This window comes from Crocodylus siamensis, chromosome 3 (genome assembly GCF_052110815.1).
Source record: "Crocodylus siamensis isolate JL-2025a chromosome 3, ASM5211081v1, whole genome shotgun sequence".
Lineage (NCBI taxonomy): Eukaryota > Metazoa > Chordata > Crocodylia > Crocodylidae > Crocodylus > Crocodylus siamensis.
In genome coordinates, this window is record NC_143397.1 from 219,158,475 (window position 1) to 219,174,927 (window position 16,453).

Genomic DNA, 16,453 nt, shown 5'->3' on the forward strand with positions numbered 1-16,453 from the left:
AATGAAAGTCAAACACACCACCAAAGGCCTGTAACTATTAAATACTTACTCTTTCTCTTCCCTTTCTCTTCTCAAACATTTCTGCGATATTTGGCTTATGTTGGGTGGCTCTGCAGCCTGTTAGGTCAGGTCTTCTTTCATCTCTAGTCACAGGTTGATACTGATAATGTTGAGCCATCAGACTACTGGATCATTGACAGTGATAGGTGCATCCACCCTCCTAGCTAAACTTCTGTACACCAATGTGTGCCTGACCATCTGCATCATTGCCCCACAGTAACAACACAAAGACCATATCCAACCAAATTTCTACCTTGTAGCTCCCAGTGAGCCTGATCAGCCTGTTCTAGAATTTGTGACCCACATTGCAAACCAGTAAATGTAAATTGAGAAGCAAAGAGGGAACTCTGTCAGCAATCACTTTGATTGTTTCACAGCAGACCATGCTCTTTGGCACAGTTCAGGTAAATCCCTGTTTAGAGAGCCTGCTGGGATTTCAGTAGCCTATAACAGATCATGTATGTGTGGTATTTAGGAAGGAGAGTAAAAAAGTCAGCCCTATTGATTTGTCAGCTCCTTTGTGCTAGATATTGCCCCCAAAATGGGAAGGTATTTAAAGAATTTCTGTTCTAATTGGTTATATTAACTTACCCTCCACTAGAATGCCAGAACAAGGCATATCCGTTGGCATACTGGAAACTAGAGCTGGTCCAGTAATGGCAGTGTATGTGTTCATTAGGCACCACAGTTGGTTCATTAGGAAACCAATACTCAGCCACTAGGCTGTGAGTCAAAGGGGCAAGGACACCACCTTTTGTTCTGAGGGTCACATCTGGAACAAGGCCCATTTAGAAGGCCTGATCTGATAATATGTACCACATGAAGTCCCACATGTGAAATAAGCAGAGGATAACTTTGTGCTATCTGACAAGACCTAAGCATGAAGTCTACCTTGTCAAGCTGCTCAGGAAGCTCAAGATTTTTGGTAGATACCGGCAGGCCCAGAAGCAGATATTTACTCATTGAGGGAAATTTACTAGTGGAAACAGGCACCTTCACAGTTAGGCAGCAGGATTTCAGGGATCTAAAGTTTGAGCTTAGGCACCTAGAGTAGCAGTTAAATGCCAAGTCCTTTTTTGGATCTGTCCCCTAGACACTTTGACATTTTTTTTTCCACATGCCATAAAAAATGATTGTGATTTATCTGAGGTCACACACAGCTTGAAAGTGAAATGAGATCTGAGAACAGAAGGAGTATTTCCCTAGTGCCACGTCAGAATCTGCAAGATCATCATCCATAGATTCACAGAGACTAGGGCTCAAAGGTACCTTAAGAAATCATTTAGTCTAAACCTCTGCACCGAAAAGCTTCAAGTATACCTAGGACATCCCTGATGGATGCTTGTCTGACTTGGTATTCTTAAATACTGTCAGTAACTGATTGTACAACTTCTCTGGGTAGCTTGCTCCAGTGCTTAACTTTCCTTATAGTTGGGAAGTTGTTCCCACTATCTAACTTAAATCTACCTTGCTACAAATTAAGTCAATGATTTCTTGTCCTACCCTCAGTGAACAAAGGGAACCATTGATCACTGGCCTCTTTATAGCAACCTTGTACGTACTAGTACATATTTGAAGACTGTTATCATGTCGGTCCTTAATCTTCTCTTTTTCTAGACTAAACAAACCTAACTCTCAACCTTTACTCATAGATCATATTTTCTCTCATGTTACTCTTTTCTGGGCTTTCTAATTAGTCTACATCTTCCTAAAATTGCAGTGCCCCAAAGGGGACACAATCCTGCAGCCAAGGCTTCACAGAGCTGGCAGAGTGGAATACTTTCATTGCATGTTGTAGGGCTTAGACATATGTACGTTTACTCTCTGGTAAAGAAGGGTAGTGATCGGTAATATGTCAGTCGTTCTACTGTAATTGCCCACATGCGTGTTCTTACTTCCTGGTAAAAATAAGCTAACCACAATAACTTATCCCTCCTACATCCAGACAAAAGCAACCTAAACAAGCTTTCATTTACCTCCAGTAGCATAACAAAGGGAGGAGGGATGGAATGCAAAAATAGCAGCAACTGAGCTGCCAGTCTGGCACTGCTGCTGCCCAGTAGCTCGAGTGTCCAGTTATACCTGTTTACCACTTGACAAGAGCAGCGGTCAGCAAGGTTTTGTAGCAGGATCATGGAACAACACAGCTCAAATCTGAGACAGGCCCATGCTTCTGACCTGGTGGTTGCTGCTGCAGCTTCTCCCAGCCCATTAGCATCCCCCCCATGCCCCAGGCCCCGAGTCATGGAGCATGGGTAGAGTTCCCTACCACTAGCCACCCAGCATGGGAGACCAGTGGCCAGGTTGGACAGGGGCTACCTGGCCTGGTGGCAGGGAGAAATAGCAGTTGCCATTACTAGGTCAGAAGATCCATGGGCCAATTTAATGCCCCTCCACAGGCTGAATGTGGCCCACAAGCCATAGGCTGCCAATCCCTGATAAGAGCAGTAGGTTTATTAAGTAAACCTACTCCCTCACATGCCACACACCTGCTAGCACAACCCAGAATGACATGTGCCTTTTTGCCACAGCACTATACTGTATGCTCACATTCAGCTTGCCATCCACTAGGACCCTCTGAAGTTTATTCTGCAGTCCTGCTGCCCAGACAATTTACATGTGTCCATTTGATTTATTTTCTTTTTAAAATATTGTTCTTTCTCCCTGTCCTTATTGAATTATATCTTGTTGATTTGGGACCATCTCTCTAATACATCAAGTTCTCTTTGAACTCTAATCCTGCCCTCCAGTGTGCTTGCAACTGCTCCGAGGCTGATGTTATCTGCTGATGTTATACATGTACTATTATTCCAGCATCCACGTCATGAATGAAATGCTGAGTTTTATCAGTGCTGTCCTCCCAGTTCAAGAGGTATTACTACTCCTCAGCATGCACTACAGTAGTGTTGCCACTTTAACTGCAGCAGCACTTCTAAGGTTGATTGGACCTCTGGTAGAGGTGTAGCTTGGTCAACAGAAGGTATTTCTCTACCACCAGGGTTGCCCAAGTTCTCCTGAACAGCAGAAGCCTTCTTCTTCCAACAGAGCTGCACACACAGGATTTAAAAAAAAATTTTTTTGCTGGTAAAGTTATGTCAGCTTCATAGGGTGTGATCCTTTCAGTCCCCCAGCTGACATAGCTCTGCCAACAAAACTTTGTAATGCAGAAAAGGCCTCTGAGTACTGTTTTATTCAATCACTTGTGTACCCACCTTATAGCAACTTTATCTACATGGTATTTATCATTTACTTATAAAAACTTCATGAAGCCTGACTAAAGACTAAGAGCCAGATCCGATTCCACCTACTAGATGGTTATAAGACACTAAATAAGGGAGGCAAGACAAATAATTAAACAAGCTTCATGCTAGGGAATCAAGTCCATAGGCTACATGACATTAGTACTGGTTATGACCTCAGTTACCTCAGTGTAAAGGCCTGTTGTTACTATGATTTCAAAAGAGACATTTACACCTCATTTATATAGGTGTAGTAAAGATGGGAATGGGCCTGTTGCCTCCAGTCTTAGTTTTCTAACTCAACATTTCTGTTGTAAACCATTTACAACACTGGAGGTCTGTATAGGAGGATATTGGGATATAAAATTAGAAACAACCTTTGTAATGCAAAAATGTGACCCTCTGTGTATATAAATCTTCACACGCTTTTCTTATACAAATGCCTCATATTTCAGTTCTCTAAAAATGAAAGGAATGCCCTTTTTTAAAAAATACTATCACGCAGTCTGGAGTGTGATGCGATGTCTGACAATTACTGGTATCTGTTCCCACAGGCTTATATCCTGCTCCCTCTTCTGGCCAGCAATGTAAAAAGAAATCACTTCCTCTCTCTGAACATGCTTTCACATATGGGGACTTGAATTTTGGAAAGAAAGACTAAATTAGTTTGGTAGAACAGAGAGTCCTGAAATACACTTCCACCGAATGGCTATATTTGGGTTCATTGCTCTGTACAAAAGTAATTTTAGTATTACCTTAAAGAGCCCAGAAAATACCCACTACTAATCGTGCAGCTTTTCTGTGTCTTTCCATCCCCCTTTTTAAGATTTAAACTGTTCCTTCTCAATTGCTCACAAAGGATAGGGATACTGCAGACCTAAAAAAGGAAATGAGCAGAGATTCCCATTGTCTGGAATAGTGGACATGCCAAAATGTGCTCAGATAATGTTATATTAACTATGACATCCACAACAGATGCTTAAAGAGTCCAGCTTTTTTAAAATAGCAAAACCCAAAAGACTTGTCTCCAAAAAGATGCTGCAGATTCTGAGCATTTTTGTCATTTTTCAGTCCCTCCCACTTCTTTTGCGGGCTAACAAACACATTTATTTCTCAGACAGGATTTTAAAACCGCATCCAACAAGAAAAGAGAGTTCAGAAAATGCAGCCTAAGTGGGAAAATATATACACAGCAGCTTACTGTACATTATTGCTCTTATGACCTTTTGAAGGCAAGTAAGCTCCTAAAGAATTACTCTATTACTTCCAACCATCCTCCACAATATTACTCCTGAGACAAATCAAGAAACATTATGTGCTGTTTACAGTTAAAATACATCTCTGTGAATGGTATAAGCGTTATTATCACAAGTAAGATTTTTTTTATAATAAAGGGATGATTAACATTGAGAATCTACTGTATTTTTGATTGGAACAATAATTGACTATACATCTGAAACTTTGTTTGGTTGCCAAACAATGAAAACAGAGAAATTCTTCAGTCCTTGAAGAACTGCTGAAATCTATTTGTTCTGTAAAATCTCAGAGTTATATATTATTACTGTTTCCAGTTCCTCATGTCTTCTTATTTCTCTCCCTGTACTTAAAGCCAGTATCATAATCATTTAAGATTTTTCTCCCGGTGTTTTCCTTTCAAACTTCAGTGGAACATTGAGTCTAGTCAGTTAGCCCAGAGCAGCAATCAAGGGAAGTGACATTACTTGCCATGTATTAACTTTGACCTGTGTTTTGAAACTAAAGTTTTAGATTAAAACTGGTGTTTCTGAACCCACAAGTAGCGATAAACATGAAACGTAGTTTAAATACTAAACACTAAAAAGCCAGTTTGAGGTCAAACCATCATTAAAGCAGAACTCCTCTCCCAGGCTCCCCCACAGTGTTGGTATCAAAAAATGATGGGCTCGATCCTGACATTCTTGATTCAAGCAAATTCCCAAGTGATTAGAAGTTTGTCTATAGAAAATCTTTCAGTGATTGGGTAGAGATTTTCTCTCCCAGGAAAAGAGCTTTGTTTCCAGATACATTACACAGTTTCTACAAGGCAAATAGTTCTTTCAACTCTTGTGCATAATGATGAAGCTTTTTCAAAAGAATCAAGCTAACTGCACATTCAGCATGTTGTTTGCTGCGCACCTTGTTGTAAGAGGAAACTGGAATTCTCCTCTTACTGAACCAGTTACTCATTGAATAGCTAAGAGATAACAGGAAGCATTTAATAAATATATTACCCATTGCATCAAAAATAAATATCATTTATAAAACATTCATTATCCTTTTCTTTTCATCATAATACAGTGTATATAAATGTGCCCAGTACAGATGATATTTACAAATGTTTGTCTGAATGTTTCCATTTAATGCATTCTCCCAGTTACATTACAGTTATATCAAGTTAGGATGTAGCTTCTCTCATAATTATGCCATCAATGTATATTAACGATGAAACTAAAGTGTTTCTGAGCATACAAAAGGATTTCAAGTAGGAAGAATGGCTTTCAATATTTAGTCTTGAAGTGGTTCCAACTTAACCTGCAGCATTTTAGAATTGCAGCCAATATTTACTTGAGAGAAATTTGTTGTTATTTAACCAAATAACAGAACATATAAAAGCAAGATTACTCTGGGGGGTGGGAGGAGGAAGTTTAATAATACAGTAATAATTGTGGTATCGTCCAGTAAAAGTGTACTTTTAAAAGGTTCTGAACATAATTTACCTCAGATAACTTTAGAGTTGTAAATACTTGCATTATAGTGAGGTAGACAGTAAAAAAAATCTCCGTTATTAGCACAGAATTTAAATCTTGCAATAATATTTTAAGGAAATGATAATGTTAGGTAAGAATGAAATATTTGATTAATGCTTAACTCTGTACAACTCAATATAAACTTTAAAAATATTAGAAATTATAACATTTCGAGTGCATATAATGTTTTGTACATTTTTAAAAAAAGAAATGCATGTTGTTCACTTCCATTTTGCACTTTTCAGTCTGTTTAAATAAACAAATATTTACAACTTTAATATGAACAACAGTGCATCCAAAGAAAATGTGCATTTTAAATTATTGCTCCTGGTCGAGTCTTTTTATAAGCATTTTATATTATTATTCTCCTCTTTTTTTTTCTTTTTCACCAGTTTGTAGCTCTGTGAAACCAGATAAGCCGACAAGCTTAGAATTCAGCAGAGGGCAAAGTCAGAAATCACAAAGTAGTTAAAATTTTAAAAAGAGGTTCTAGGTAGGCTTAGAAGTGCACTTTCCTTAGGCAAAGCCATGTTGCAGACTAAAGGTGGAAAGGAAACCAATCTCTGATAAAATGCCTTTTCCAGCACAATATTTGCCTATAATACTGTTGCAGGTTGACAGAGCTACCTCGAGAGAGCTACCTGTGGAATTTGTTCCTTGCATTGTTACACTTGGCTTGAAATGAAAAGGAGCTTCTGTTCCCCATCACCCCTGTTTGTGCTTTCTGTAACACTTTGCTCTTTTCACAGTTTTTTTTCAGTTCTAAGTCTTAAAATATAACCTAACTGGTAACTACAATCTGGAACGATTCTTTTTTTTTTCTTTTTCGGGGGTAAGGGTGGGGCAGGGGAGTAGAAAGAGGGGGCCCTAGGCTATTTCTGCCTGGTAATCTTGCAGGAATGTGAAAGGGAGAGAGGGCAGAAACGAAATAACCCTGACCAGAGAAACTTCAGAGGCAGGAATCATTCTGCTTGCTGTCTCTGATCTGGGTTTTTTTGTTTTGTTTGGGGTTTGTTTTTTGTTTGGTGGTTTGTTTGTTTTTTGTTTTTTTTTTTGGATTTGGTTAATCGCCTTTCCAGGGGTCTAGATCATCAGATAATTCTAGGGTGATAATTCTAGGGTGGGGGGAAGGCCTTGGGAGTCAAGATTTTTCTGGAGGACTTTTATTTATGATTTTGCCTTCTCTGCTTGCCACTTCCATGCCAGCCCCTTTAAAGAGTCGTGCCCATTGCCACCCCTTCGCCTCAGAAGGGGCTGAGTTTGAACAGGTGCCTGGCACGGCGTCTCCTGCACGCTCCGAGGCGAGGAGAGCAGCGGTGTCATCCTCCGCCCCACCGGGGCTGCCGCCGCCTCCTCCGGACGGCGCTGGTCGCCCCGGAGCTGAAGGAGGCTTTGGCCGAAGCGGCCCCTTCCCTCTTCCAGCCAGTCCTTCGCAAGGCGGGAGCGGGGTGCAGAGCAGGCCCGGGCGGGGCCAAGGCGGGCGGCTCGGTCCGCGGAGGGAAACCCCGCCTTCGCCTCCAGAGCGCGGATCCGGGCGGAGCTGCCTCGCGGCGACAGGGCGGCGCGTGTGGCCGTGACGAGCGGGAAGCCGGCGGCTGGCGTCGGCCCCGCAGGCCCGCTCAGGCCGGGCGCAGCCCAGCGCCCGCGCCTGCGCCCTTGCGCTTGCCCTTGCGCGCGGGCGCTGCTACCTGCAGCCGCAGGACTCCACCACCATGTCCTCGTACTGCTTGTACACCACGTTGTTGCCCGCGTCGATGTAGAGGATGCTGATGGGCGTGAGCTTGGTGGGCACGCAGCAGCTGGGCGGCGTGGCGCCGGGGTCCATGGAGTTCATGAGCGTCTGGATGATGGCGTGGTTGGTGGGCTCCAGGTGCGAGCGCAGCGGGAAGTCGCACACGCCCTCGCAGTGGTGCGCCTCGTACTCCAGCGGCGCGATGATCCAGTCGTCCCAGCCCAGCTCCTTGAAGTTCACGTGCAGCGGCTTCTTGCTGCAGCGCAGCCGCGACCTGCGCCCGTGCCGCTTGCCGTGGCGGCTGGCGAAGGCAGCGCGGCGCTGCCGGCCCCCGCGCGGCCCCGGCCCGGGCCCCGGCCCCGGCCCCGGCCCGTCGGCGCGCAGCCCGGCCAGCAGGCTCTGGCGCGGCGCGCGCGTGAACACCACGAGCAGTGCCGTCTCCTGCGGCGCCCGCGGCCGCCGCCCGAAGCCCAGGCCGCGCAGGTCCAGCAGCGGCGCCCGGCCGCGGCCCGCCGTGGCGCGCAGCTCCAGGCACAGCTGCCGCCGGGGCCGCCGCCGCCGCCGCAGGCCCTGCCGCACGTCCAGCACCTCCCAGCCGCCGGGCGCGGCGGGGCGCAGGGGCCGCGAGGCCAGCAGCCGCGGCGACAGGCAGGGCGAGAGCTGCAGGCGGGACGGGCCCGGCGGCGGCTCCGGGGCCTGGCGGAAGAGCCGCAGCTCCGCGCCCACCAGCTCCTCCTTGTCCGACAGCGTCGACACATCAAACAAATACTTCTGTCTCCGCAGAGGAGCGGCCGAGAGATCGTCTGGAAGATAAAGCGGCGTGACAGTCAGCTCGCGGCGGGGCTGCCGCGCTCCCGCCCCTCACCCGCCCCCGGCACGGCGGCTGCTCGCGTGGAGCCGCCGCTCCCGCCCCGCGGTGTCCCGCCGCCGCGGCCCGCCCGGCCCGGCCCCGGGGGAAGCAGCGTGTCCCCCCCGAGCCTGCGGCCGCGGGCTCGGCCTCTGCCCCCCGCACGCGCAGGCTGGAGGCCGCGAGCGGGGGAGGGCTCCCTGCTCCGACCGGCTCGCTCTCCTTCCAGCCCTGCGGGGAGCCACAAGGACCAGGGGCTGCGCCGCCGGCCGGGGGAGGCCGAGATCCCCTTCCCAGGGGAAGAAAAAGCCCTGGACTTCTTTTTTGACACGTCCGCGCAGGGGGGGAGGGGGGGGGCAGCGGGCAAAGCAAACCAGAGTCCCCTGAGCGGCTCTCCAATAAAACGTTTACAGCCCAGCAAACACAGAAATTCCCCGAGCCGCTGGGTTTCCCCAGGAGCCAGTAAAGGCCGCGTATACTCCGCCAGTAAAAGTGTCATTGGAGCCGGTGCCAGCAGCCCCTCGCCGCTGCCTCTCTCCCGAGGCGGAGACCGCGAGAAGCCCCCGGTGCCGGGGATCGCTGGTTGCAAAGGTCACTGCTATCCCTAAGCAGCGCCTGTCACAAGCCCGGGGTAGCCAAGAGGTCTCGGGGAGCCCCGGGCCCGGGGGAGCCGGCGGCTGATTTATGGCAGCCTTGCCCCGGCAATGTAGAGATCAGCGCGGATTACCCGAGCGGCGCTCCCCGTGGCTCCTTTCCCCAAGGCCCCGGGTGAGGTCCGGGGAGGAGGGCCCGGGGTCCCTGGACCTGAGCGCATGGACCGGGGCTCATCCCGCCTTAGGTTCCCGGCGGGGGGAGGGGGGGAGGCCCCTTTCCCAGGACGCGTGTGCGCGGCTGCTGGACGGCAGCCCCACGTCTGCACGCAGCTCAGGCGCGGGATGCCCGAGGGCCCACTACACGAGGGGACCCGCGGGCCTTTTTCTCTTCAGAACCAGCTGGGACAGACCAGCCACCCGCAAGTGACAGGGCCAGGCCGTGCGGGTCGGAGGGCCGAGCCAGGATCGGGCCCCGGAGGTCGGTGATACAAGCGTCCCCCGGGCTCCGGGGAGCAAAGGACCGGGGCCGTTTGCAAGTGCAAACAGCGCAAAGGGCTTCAGATCAGATTCCTCTGTAGACCCGAGGGAGCCGGCCTGAGGGCTGCGGGGTGCCCAGGACCCCCTTCCCCCCGCTCTTCCCCCGGGGAAAGCCGCGTCCCCGGGGCGCAGGGAGACGAGCCGGGACAGCCGAGCTGCGCCTGACACGGGGCACGGCAGCGCGGGGCAGACCCGTTCACTTTCACCCTCCAGGGCGCGGAGGTCCCGCTGTCCCTGGGGCCAGGGCTTGGCCAGGCTCGCCCTCCGCGCGCGCGGAGCGACCCAGCCGCGCAGCCGGGGCGGCGGGAGGCAGGAGGGGCAGAGCCGTGCAGAGCCCCGCCAGGCTCCGAGCTCGGGAAGCCCCGCTCCCGCACGCCCCGCGGCGGCGGCTCGGCTCGGAGGGGTTGCACACCTCCTTCCCCGGTCTGTCTGGCTGAAGCCTCGCCCGGCCCCAGGAGGGGGCTGACCCCCCACCGCCACCTGCGGCGTGCGGGCAAAGCCGGGCTCCCGCGCTCTCGCCGGGCTTCTGCTGCTGCTTCTTGCTTCTCAGCGCTTTGATTTGAAGGGGGGGCGGGCCAGGGGGGTAGCGGCGGGCCGGGCCCCCGTCTCCCGCCCCCGGATCCCAGCTCGCTTGGCCCAACCCAGCCCGCAGGGAATCCACTTCTAGGGGATCCACTGGGCCAGACCCAGCGCGGAGATTTCTCGGGATCAGTGACTCCCCCACGGGTGGCCAGCACCTGCTCCACCGAGCAGCCCGCTCGGCTCGGGCGGGGGGCTTCGGAGCTGCAGGCGGCACCAGGAGCAGTGCGTTGGCGGTCCCCGCACATCCCCGCAGCTGCCGTCCACGAGCTCGTTCCCCGCTGGCCCTGGGCACTCGCTGGCCCGCGTGGGTCCGCCACAGGCAGCGCCGGCCAAGCAGGCGGCGACCGCGTGGGCCCCGCCGTCTGGCCCGAGGCCGGTTCACGCCAGCGGCTCCGAGGGCGATCCGACGGTCGCGGGTTGCTCCGTCCCGTAGGCTCAGCCTTGCGGACAGGGGCGCAGCCCGACGGGCGGCGGGGGCCGAAGATGGGGAAAGCACGTGGGAGGCGGCCGCGGGGGCCCACAGCCTCCGAGCCGGGCTCGGCGCCCGCACGGCTCCAGCTCTGCCGCCGTCCCCCCCGCCCCCCAGGGAGCCCCTGGGCCCGGAGCGGGGGCGCGGGGAGCGAGCAGCCCTCGACGGCCTCTGCGCTTGTCTCCGCCGGGGGTCGGGGCCGCTCCTCTGCTCCGGGCCGTCTCCTCCGGCTGCCGAGTGAAGGCGGCTCCTGCCGCCGGGGGCTGGGAGCGGGGCGGGGGTTGGGCTGAGCAGGACCGGGCCGGCGGGGCTCGCGGGCGAACTGCAGCCTCCGCGGCCGGCCTGGAGCCCGCGTCAAGCCCCTGCGGCGGGCCAGGAGCCACGGCGCCGAGGTCTCGTGCCACCGTCCAGCCCCGGGCGATAGGGGCGCAGGCAGGGGGCCCGGCCCTCGGTCCTGCAAACCCGACCGGGAGGCAAAGGCCAGCCTCTTTCCCTGATCGGTCCGGCCCTCGCCCAGCCCCGCAAGAAGCCAACACCAGCCCACTAGCCAAGAAAGAGGATCGCCCTTGCTTTAACGCCCGCTTGCTCCCGCCTGGCCCCGGCCAGCGGTGCAGAGCATGCGGGACCTTGCCCGGGAGCAAGAAATAATCGCTGGCTGCCTTCGCCCGGGAGACGCAGCCCCGGCCCCGATCCGGGATTTCGTCTGCGCTCCGCCGCACAGCCCGTCGGGGAGCCGCGAGGCGGGAGCGAGCCCCAAGGAAGAGCCTGCGAGCGGGAGTCCGGCTGCCCGCGGGGCAGGATGGCGGGATCGGGTCCCAGTTAAGCAGGGGGAGGGGATTTCCCCAAGTTGCGGGTACGATCAGAGCTGCCCAGTTGCCCGCTCCGTGCCCAGCGCCCGGCTCTTCCCCGTCCGACCCGAACCGCAGAGGGCGAGAGGAGGGGATGCTGCTTGGGGCGGAGGCCGGGATCTCTCCCTGTCCTAGCCCGGCCTCAGCCTTGGGATGCCTTGCCTGCAGATGCGCGTCAAGCCCGCCCTCCGCCTCCGCTGGGGCCCTTCCTTTGCCTGTAGCAAAGGGCAGCACTGGCTCCCAAACGACGGCCTTGGCCCCGCACCCCGGCTCCTGGCCCTTCCTAATCCGCAGTGATGAGCCGGCGGGATGGGCTGCCCAGCACTAGCGCTCGGCTACCTCCCCCGGAGACAACCAGGTCTCCAGCCGGAGACAACCTCCATCCGCTTCCAGCTCCTGTGTTCAAGCGCTCAGCAGGGCTGTCAGGGGCAGCCGCCTGGCACCGCTTCCCTGCACCAGGGGTGAACCCTGGGGACCTGCCATAGCCCAAAGCGGGGATCTGACATTAAATCTGATACGAATCGGAGACCAATGGGGAATAAAAGAAAGCAGCAGCAGCAGGACGGTGCCTTGTTTATTTCTCCCTGTCCCAGCTCCCTCCCTCTCCTGCGCGGAGAATCCTCTCCTGGCCCTTCCCAAGTGTCCCGCCCGGCTGCGGAGCTCCGATGCTGGGGGTCCGGGGCCGGCCAGCACCATCTGCGTTTTAATGAGTTACTCCATGTGCCAGCAGTCATTTTCCGACATTCAGCGAGGTCCTTGTCTGATCTCGCGACCGCAGCGAGGGGGCCGGGCCGGGCCGGGGGAGAGGGGGGGAAAAGGAAATCGCAAAACATTTCCCCCTTTCGAAACGAATAAAAAAAAGAAAGAAAGAAAAACCGCAGTAGCTTGGCTTTCCTCGCCCGCGAGCCTGCCCCAAAAGCTATCTGACCAGCCCAGGAGGAAACAAGATGAGGAATAATATATTATAATCCCATTCCATTCATAATAGTCTATTCTTTTTCCAAAAGAAGTCGTGGACTTGCAGACAAGGAGCTCAGCCTGTGACCACATGGCACGTCCAGACCCAGCATCTCGGGCACGATTTTAGGGGAGATCTATGAAGCCCATATACACATACAAACATGTAATGTGTGCATTATCCCTTATAGAACATATTTCTATGTACTTCTATATATAATTATATTCGACACACAGGTGAAGAAAACCAAGCTACTGCGGTTTTTCTTTCTTTTTCTCTAATACATATGTATCAATTAGATCTTAATAGATCTCCCTTAAAACCGTGCCCGAGAGGTGTGTGTATGTGTGTACGTATGTATATGAATATGTATACATGCACACACTACACACACGCTATACACATATACACACATCTAGTGTGTGCGTGTGTGTGTGTGTGTGTGTCCACACATACTAAATATACACAAGCACGCACACATACAGTGCGTGTGTGCGGGAGGCTTAATGGGTCTCCCTTAAAAGCGTGCCCGAGATGCCATGTGCAACTCAGAGGTTCTGGCTCCTTGTCTGCAAGTCCACGGCTCATCCAACGCCCCCCCAGCAATTGTTGATCATTAGAAACACATAACGACCCCGCTTGCTCCTGTTAAAGCTTCTTGAAATCCTCCCGCCCCACCGTAGAAGCCCCGTTGGCACCGGATTCCCTTTCCCAGGCCCCCTCCCACCGCACACCTCCCCCAGGTAAGCCCGGGAGCGATGCCATGCGGGGAGGCAGGGCTCCCACAGTCTCTTCCCCATTCCCCAGTCGGGAAAGAGAAGCGTATCTAATTGGGTCAATTTGGGAGCTATATTGTCTGCAAATGAACCGCCAGAAACTTTTTTCCCCCCTCCTCCTCCTCCTCCTCCCGAGCAGGGCTGTTCTGCAGGGAGCACCGCTCCAGCGCGGCAATTAAGCGGGCGAGCAGCCCGCAGGGAGGTGGGCAGTTTAAAAGCTACCACTTCAGAGGAACGGAAGTTCTCTTGAAGTTCTTGGGGATGTGCCATTGGCTGGTCCACTTCATTATGGGAGACTAGACAATATTTGATATGTTATGACATGAACACTCAATTAGATCACTGAGTTGAAATACTCCAATCAGTGGCTTGATGCTAAGCAACCTTCAGAAGGTCCAGCACAAGGTCACAGCCTGTGACACATCAAATCAAAATCAATGGAGGGAAAAAAAAGTGAGGCTTTTCCTCCACCAAACCAGGACTCCTGTTCGCAAATCACTTCCCCCAGCCTGGAATCTGCCATGCGGCAAGATGAGCTAAATTTGTTAAATGAACTGTCTTTTTGGTGGTGATCAAGAATAAGATGATCTTGAATGTGGCTTTTTTGCGGCTTGCGAAATTAGCAGCCCCTCGCCTTTTCCCAAGCAACCCAATTGCGGCGTTTGGTGGCGGAGAGGGTTGGAAACCGATGTAAAATTAATGTGAAACCCGAACAATAAACTACCCCCGCCCCTTGTATTTCTAGAGAAGCGATCGGTGACCGGCGGGTCCTCCCGACACACGCAGCCATTACAGACCCCGCACCACACAGACACTCTGCTTTCCCAGCCTGCTTCCTCCGCTCCTGAAATCGTTGAAAACTCATCTCCGCTCCAGCGATCCGGCGAGCCGATGCCTTCCAGCAAGCGGAGCTTCCCCCACGGACTCCCAGTCCAGCGGGTTGCAAACGGGGGGCGAGAAGCCAGGCACACAAGGCAGTGCCTTTAGCCCCGCTCAGACTCCCCTTTCCAGCGGAGAATCAGGGAGAGCCCCGTCCCTGCACCCCGCTAGATCACGAGCCCCCAGTGGGTCGTGGTAACAAGCCTGCTTGCAACAACCCCTGGAAAACCCACGTCTCAGCCCACTGCCCTCGGACTTCTCTGCTCGGGACTGGAGGGAGTAGGGAAGGGGGAAGAACCGGGGACATCCTCTGCTCGAGAAAAGGGCTGTGTCCCAGCACATCACAGGAGGGAGGGGAAAAAACCAAAAAGAGAGAGAAAGAAAAAGTGCTTTGGGAGAAAACAGGTCTCAGCTGTGGGGTTTGGGGTTTTTTAAACTGAAGCTGGGGACTAAATAACCAGCTCATATAACTACAAAGGAGCCATGTGGCCGAGCTGTGTCCTAAAATCCACATAAAAATAGTGAGTTAATTTGCTTTTCAGGGCTTTCAGCAGCTAATGAACCCCCGTGACCCAGCTGGAATAGCAGCTCGCTGTACCTAGAGAGACAGAGCTGCAGGCAGGTTGTGATGGGCAGGTGCGGGGGGGGGATGGGAAACAATTTACAACCCTCATTAAGGAGTAATTAATTAGTCTGTCATTAATGGCTGCAAGCTGAGATAATGTTAACGGGGTTTTCACAATCTCCGGAGCCAAAAAATAAATTTAAAAAGCTTCCCTTGTTCCCGGGCGCGCGTGTGCGGGCGGCCGCGGGGCAGAGCGCAGCGCGGAGCCGCACTGGGGACCTGCGCGGAGCCGAGGAGCCGACCCCGCTGCCCCTGCGCCGGCCGGCGTCGCCACTGGATCCAAGGAAACGGGGTCTGGGCCCCAAGGGACGCGGGCGCGGGAAGGAGGCGCCGCACTCCCGACCCGGCCCCGCGCGGGGAGCGGCGCGACCGGACTCCGCCCCGGGGTGACCTGCGCCTACAAGCGGCCCCGGGCCCGGGCACAGCGACCGCACTCCCCGGTGCCCGCGATCCCGGCCTGCCCGCTGCGCCGGCGACCCTTTGCGGGGATGGGAGAAGGAGCCAGAAAGCCGAGGCGGCCCGGGGTGAAGCTCCCCCCAGTATCATTTGCAATTTCCAAGCCTCCCCGGCGGGCTCAGGAGCGATCGTGCCCGTCTCACGCCTGCAAAAGCACGGGCCCGGCTCGTCCCCGCTCCGGTCACTCGCGGCCGCTGCCGGGATCCGCGTCCCCGAGCTCGTGGTCCAAAGCGGCGCGGCGCCCCCCACCACAGCCCGCGCCGGGCCCGAGCGGAGCGAGCCCCGCCGCGGCGTCCACTCGGCTCGGCCCCGGCCCCGGCCCCGGCCCCGGCCCGGGCTCGCGTCCGCACGGGCGGGCGCGGGGCTCTCGGGACTTACCTCGTCCCCTGTCTACAAAGCTGGTGACAGTATTGGCAGCCTTGGCGGACTGGAATAGGCTGGCGTTGAGCCCCAGCTTCTCGGCGACGGAGTAGGTCCTGTACAGCGACAGCATGTACTCGTGCGGCTCCACGCGCGAGGCCTCGGGCGGCTGCTGGCGGGGGCGGGGGCGGGCGCCGGGGCCCGCGGCCGGGCTGTCTCGGGGCGCCCGGGGCGCCTTCCCCTCCTTGCGGCTCCTGGCGCCCTTGGCGGAGCCCGGCGGCGGCGCGGAGGGGATGGAGGCCTGCTGGAAACAGGGTAAATCCCACAAGAAGCCGACGAGGAAGACGGCGGAGAGCAGGGCCCGCGGGGCGGTCATCGCGAGCGGCGGCGGCGGCGCGGGGAGTGCGAGCGGCCAGAGCCGAGCGGGGACTGCACCAGCCCGGGGCGCCGGCCCGCCCCTGCGCCCCTCCCTCCGCGCGGCACGCCCCTCGCAGGAGCGGGAGGCGGGGGCCGCGCAGCCGGCGGCACCGGGGAGCGGCTGTGCGCGGGGCTTGCGGTGGCCCGGCGGAGGGGCGTGCGGGCACCCGTGCCCCAGCCCTGGGACGGGCGCCCCCGGCGCGGTGGCTTGGCCCAGCTCCGCGCCCTTCTGCTGGGGCTCAGGTGAGGGGGGAGGAACAGACGTGGCAGTCCCCTCACAGGCAGTGTCCCTCACAGCAGGTCCTGGCGC

The 16,453-nt window shown here is 54.6% G+C and overlaps 1 protein-coding gene across 1 annotated transcript; it reads right to left on the reverse strand.

Annotated features, from left to right (window-relative positions):
• Positions 1 to 7,616: 7,616 nt before the first annotated feature.
• Positions 7,617 to 16,411, reverse strand: GDF6 (growth differentiation factor 6). The gene is made up of 2 exons (XM_090040387.1): positions 15,745 to 16,411; positions 7,617 to 8,599 (listed from the first exon to the last, which is right to left on the reverse strand). The coding sequence occupies exons 1-2, from the start codon at positions 16,100 to 16,102 to the stop codon at positions 7,749 to 7,751; spliced, it is 1,209 nt and encodes a 402-aa protein (XP_089896513.1). The 5' UTR covers positions 16,103 to 16,411; the 3' UTR covers positions 7,617 to 7,748.
• Positions 16,412 to 16,453: the final 42 nt, after the last annotated feature.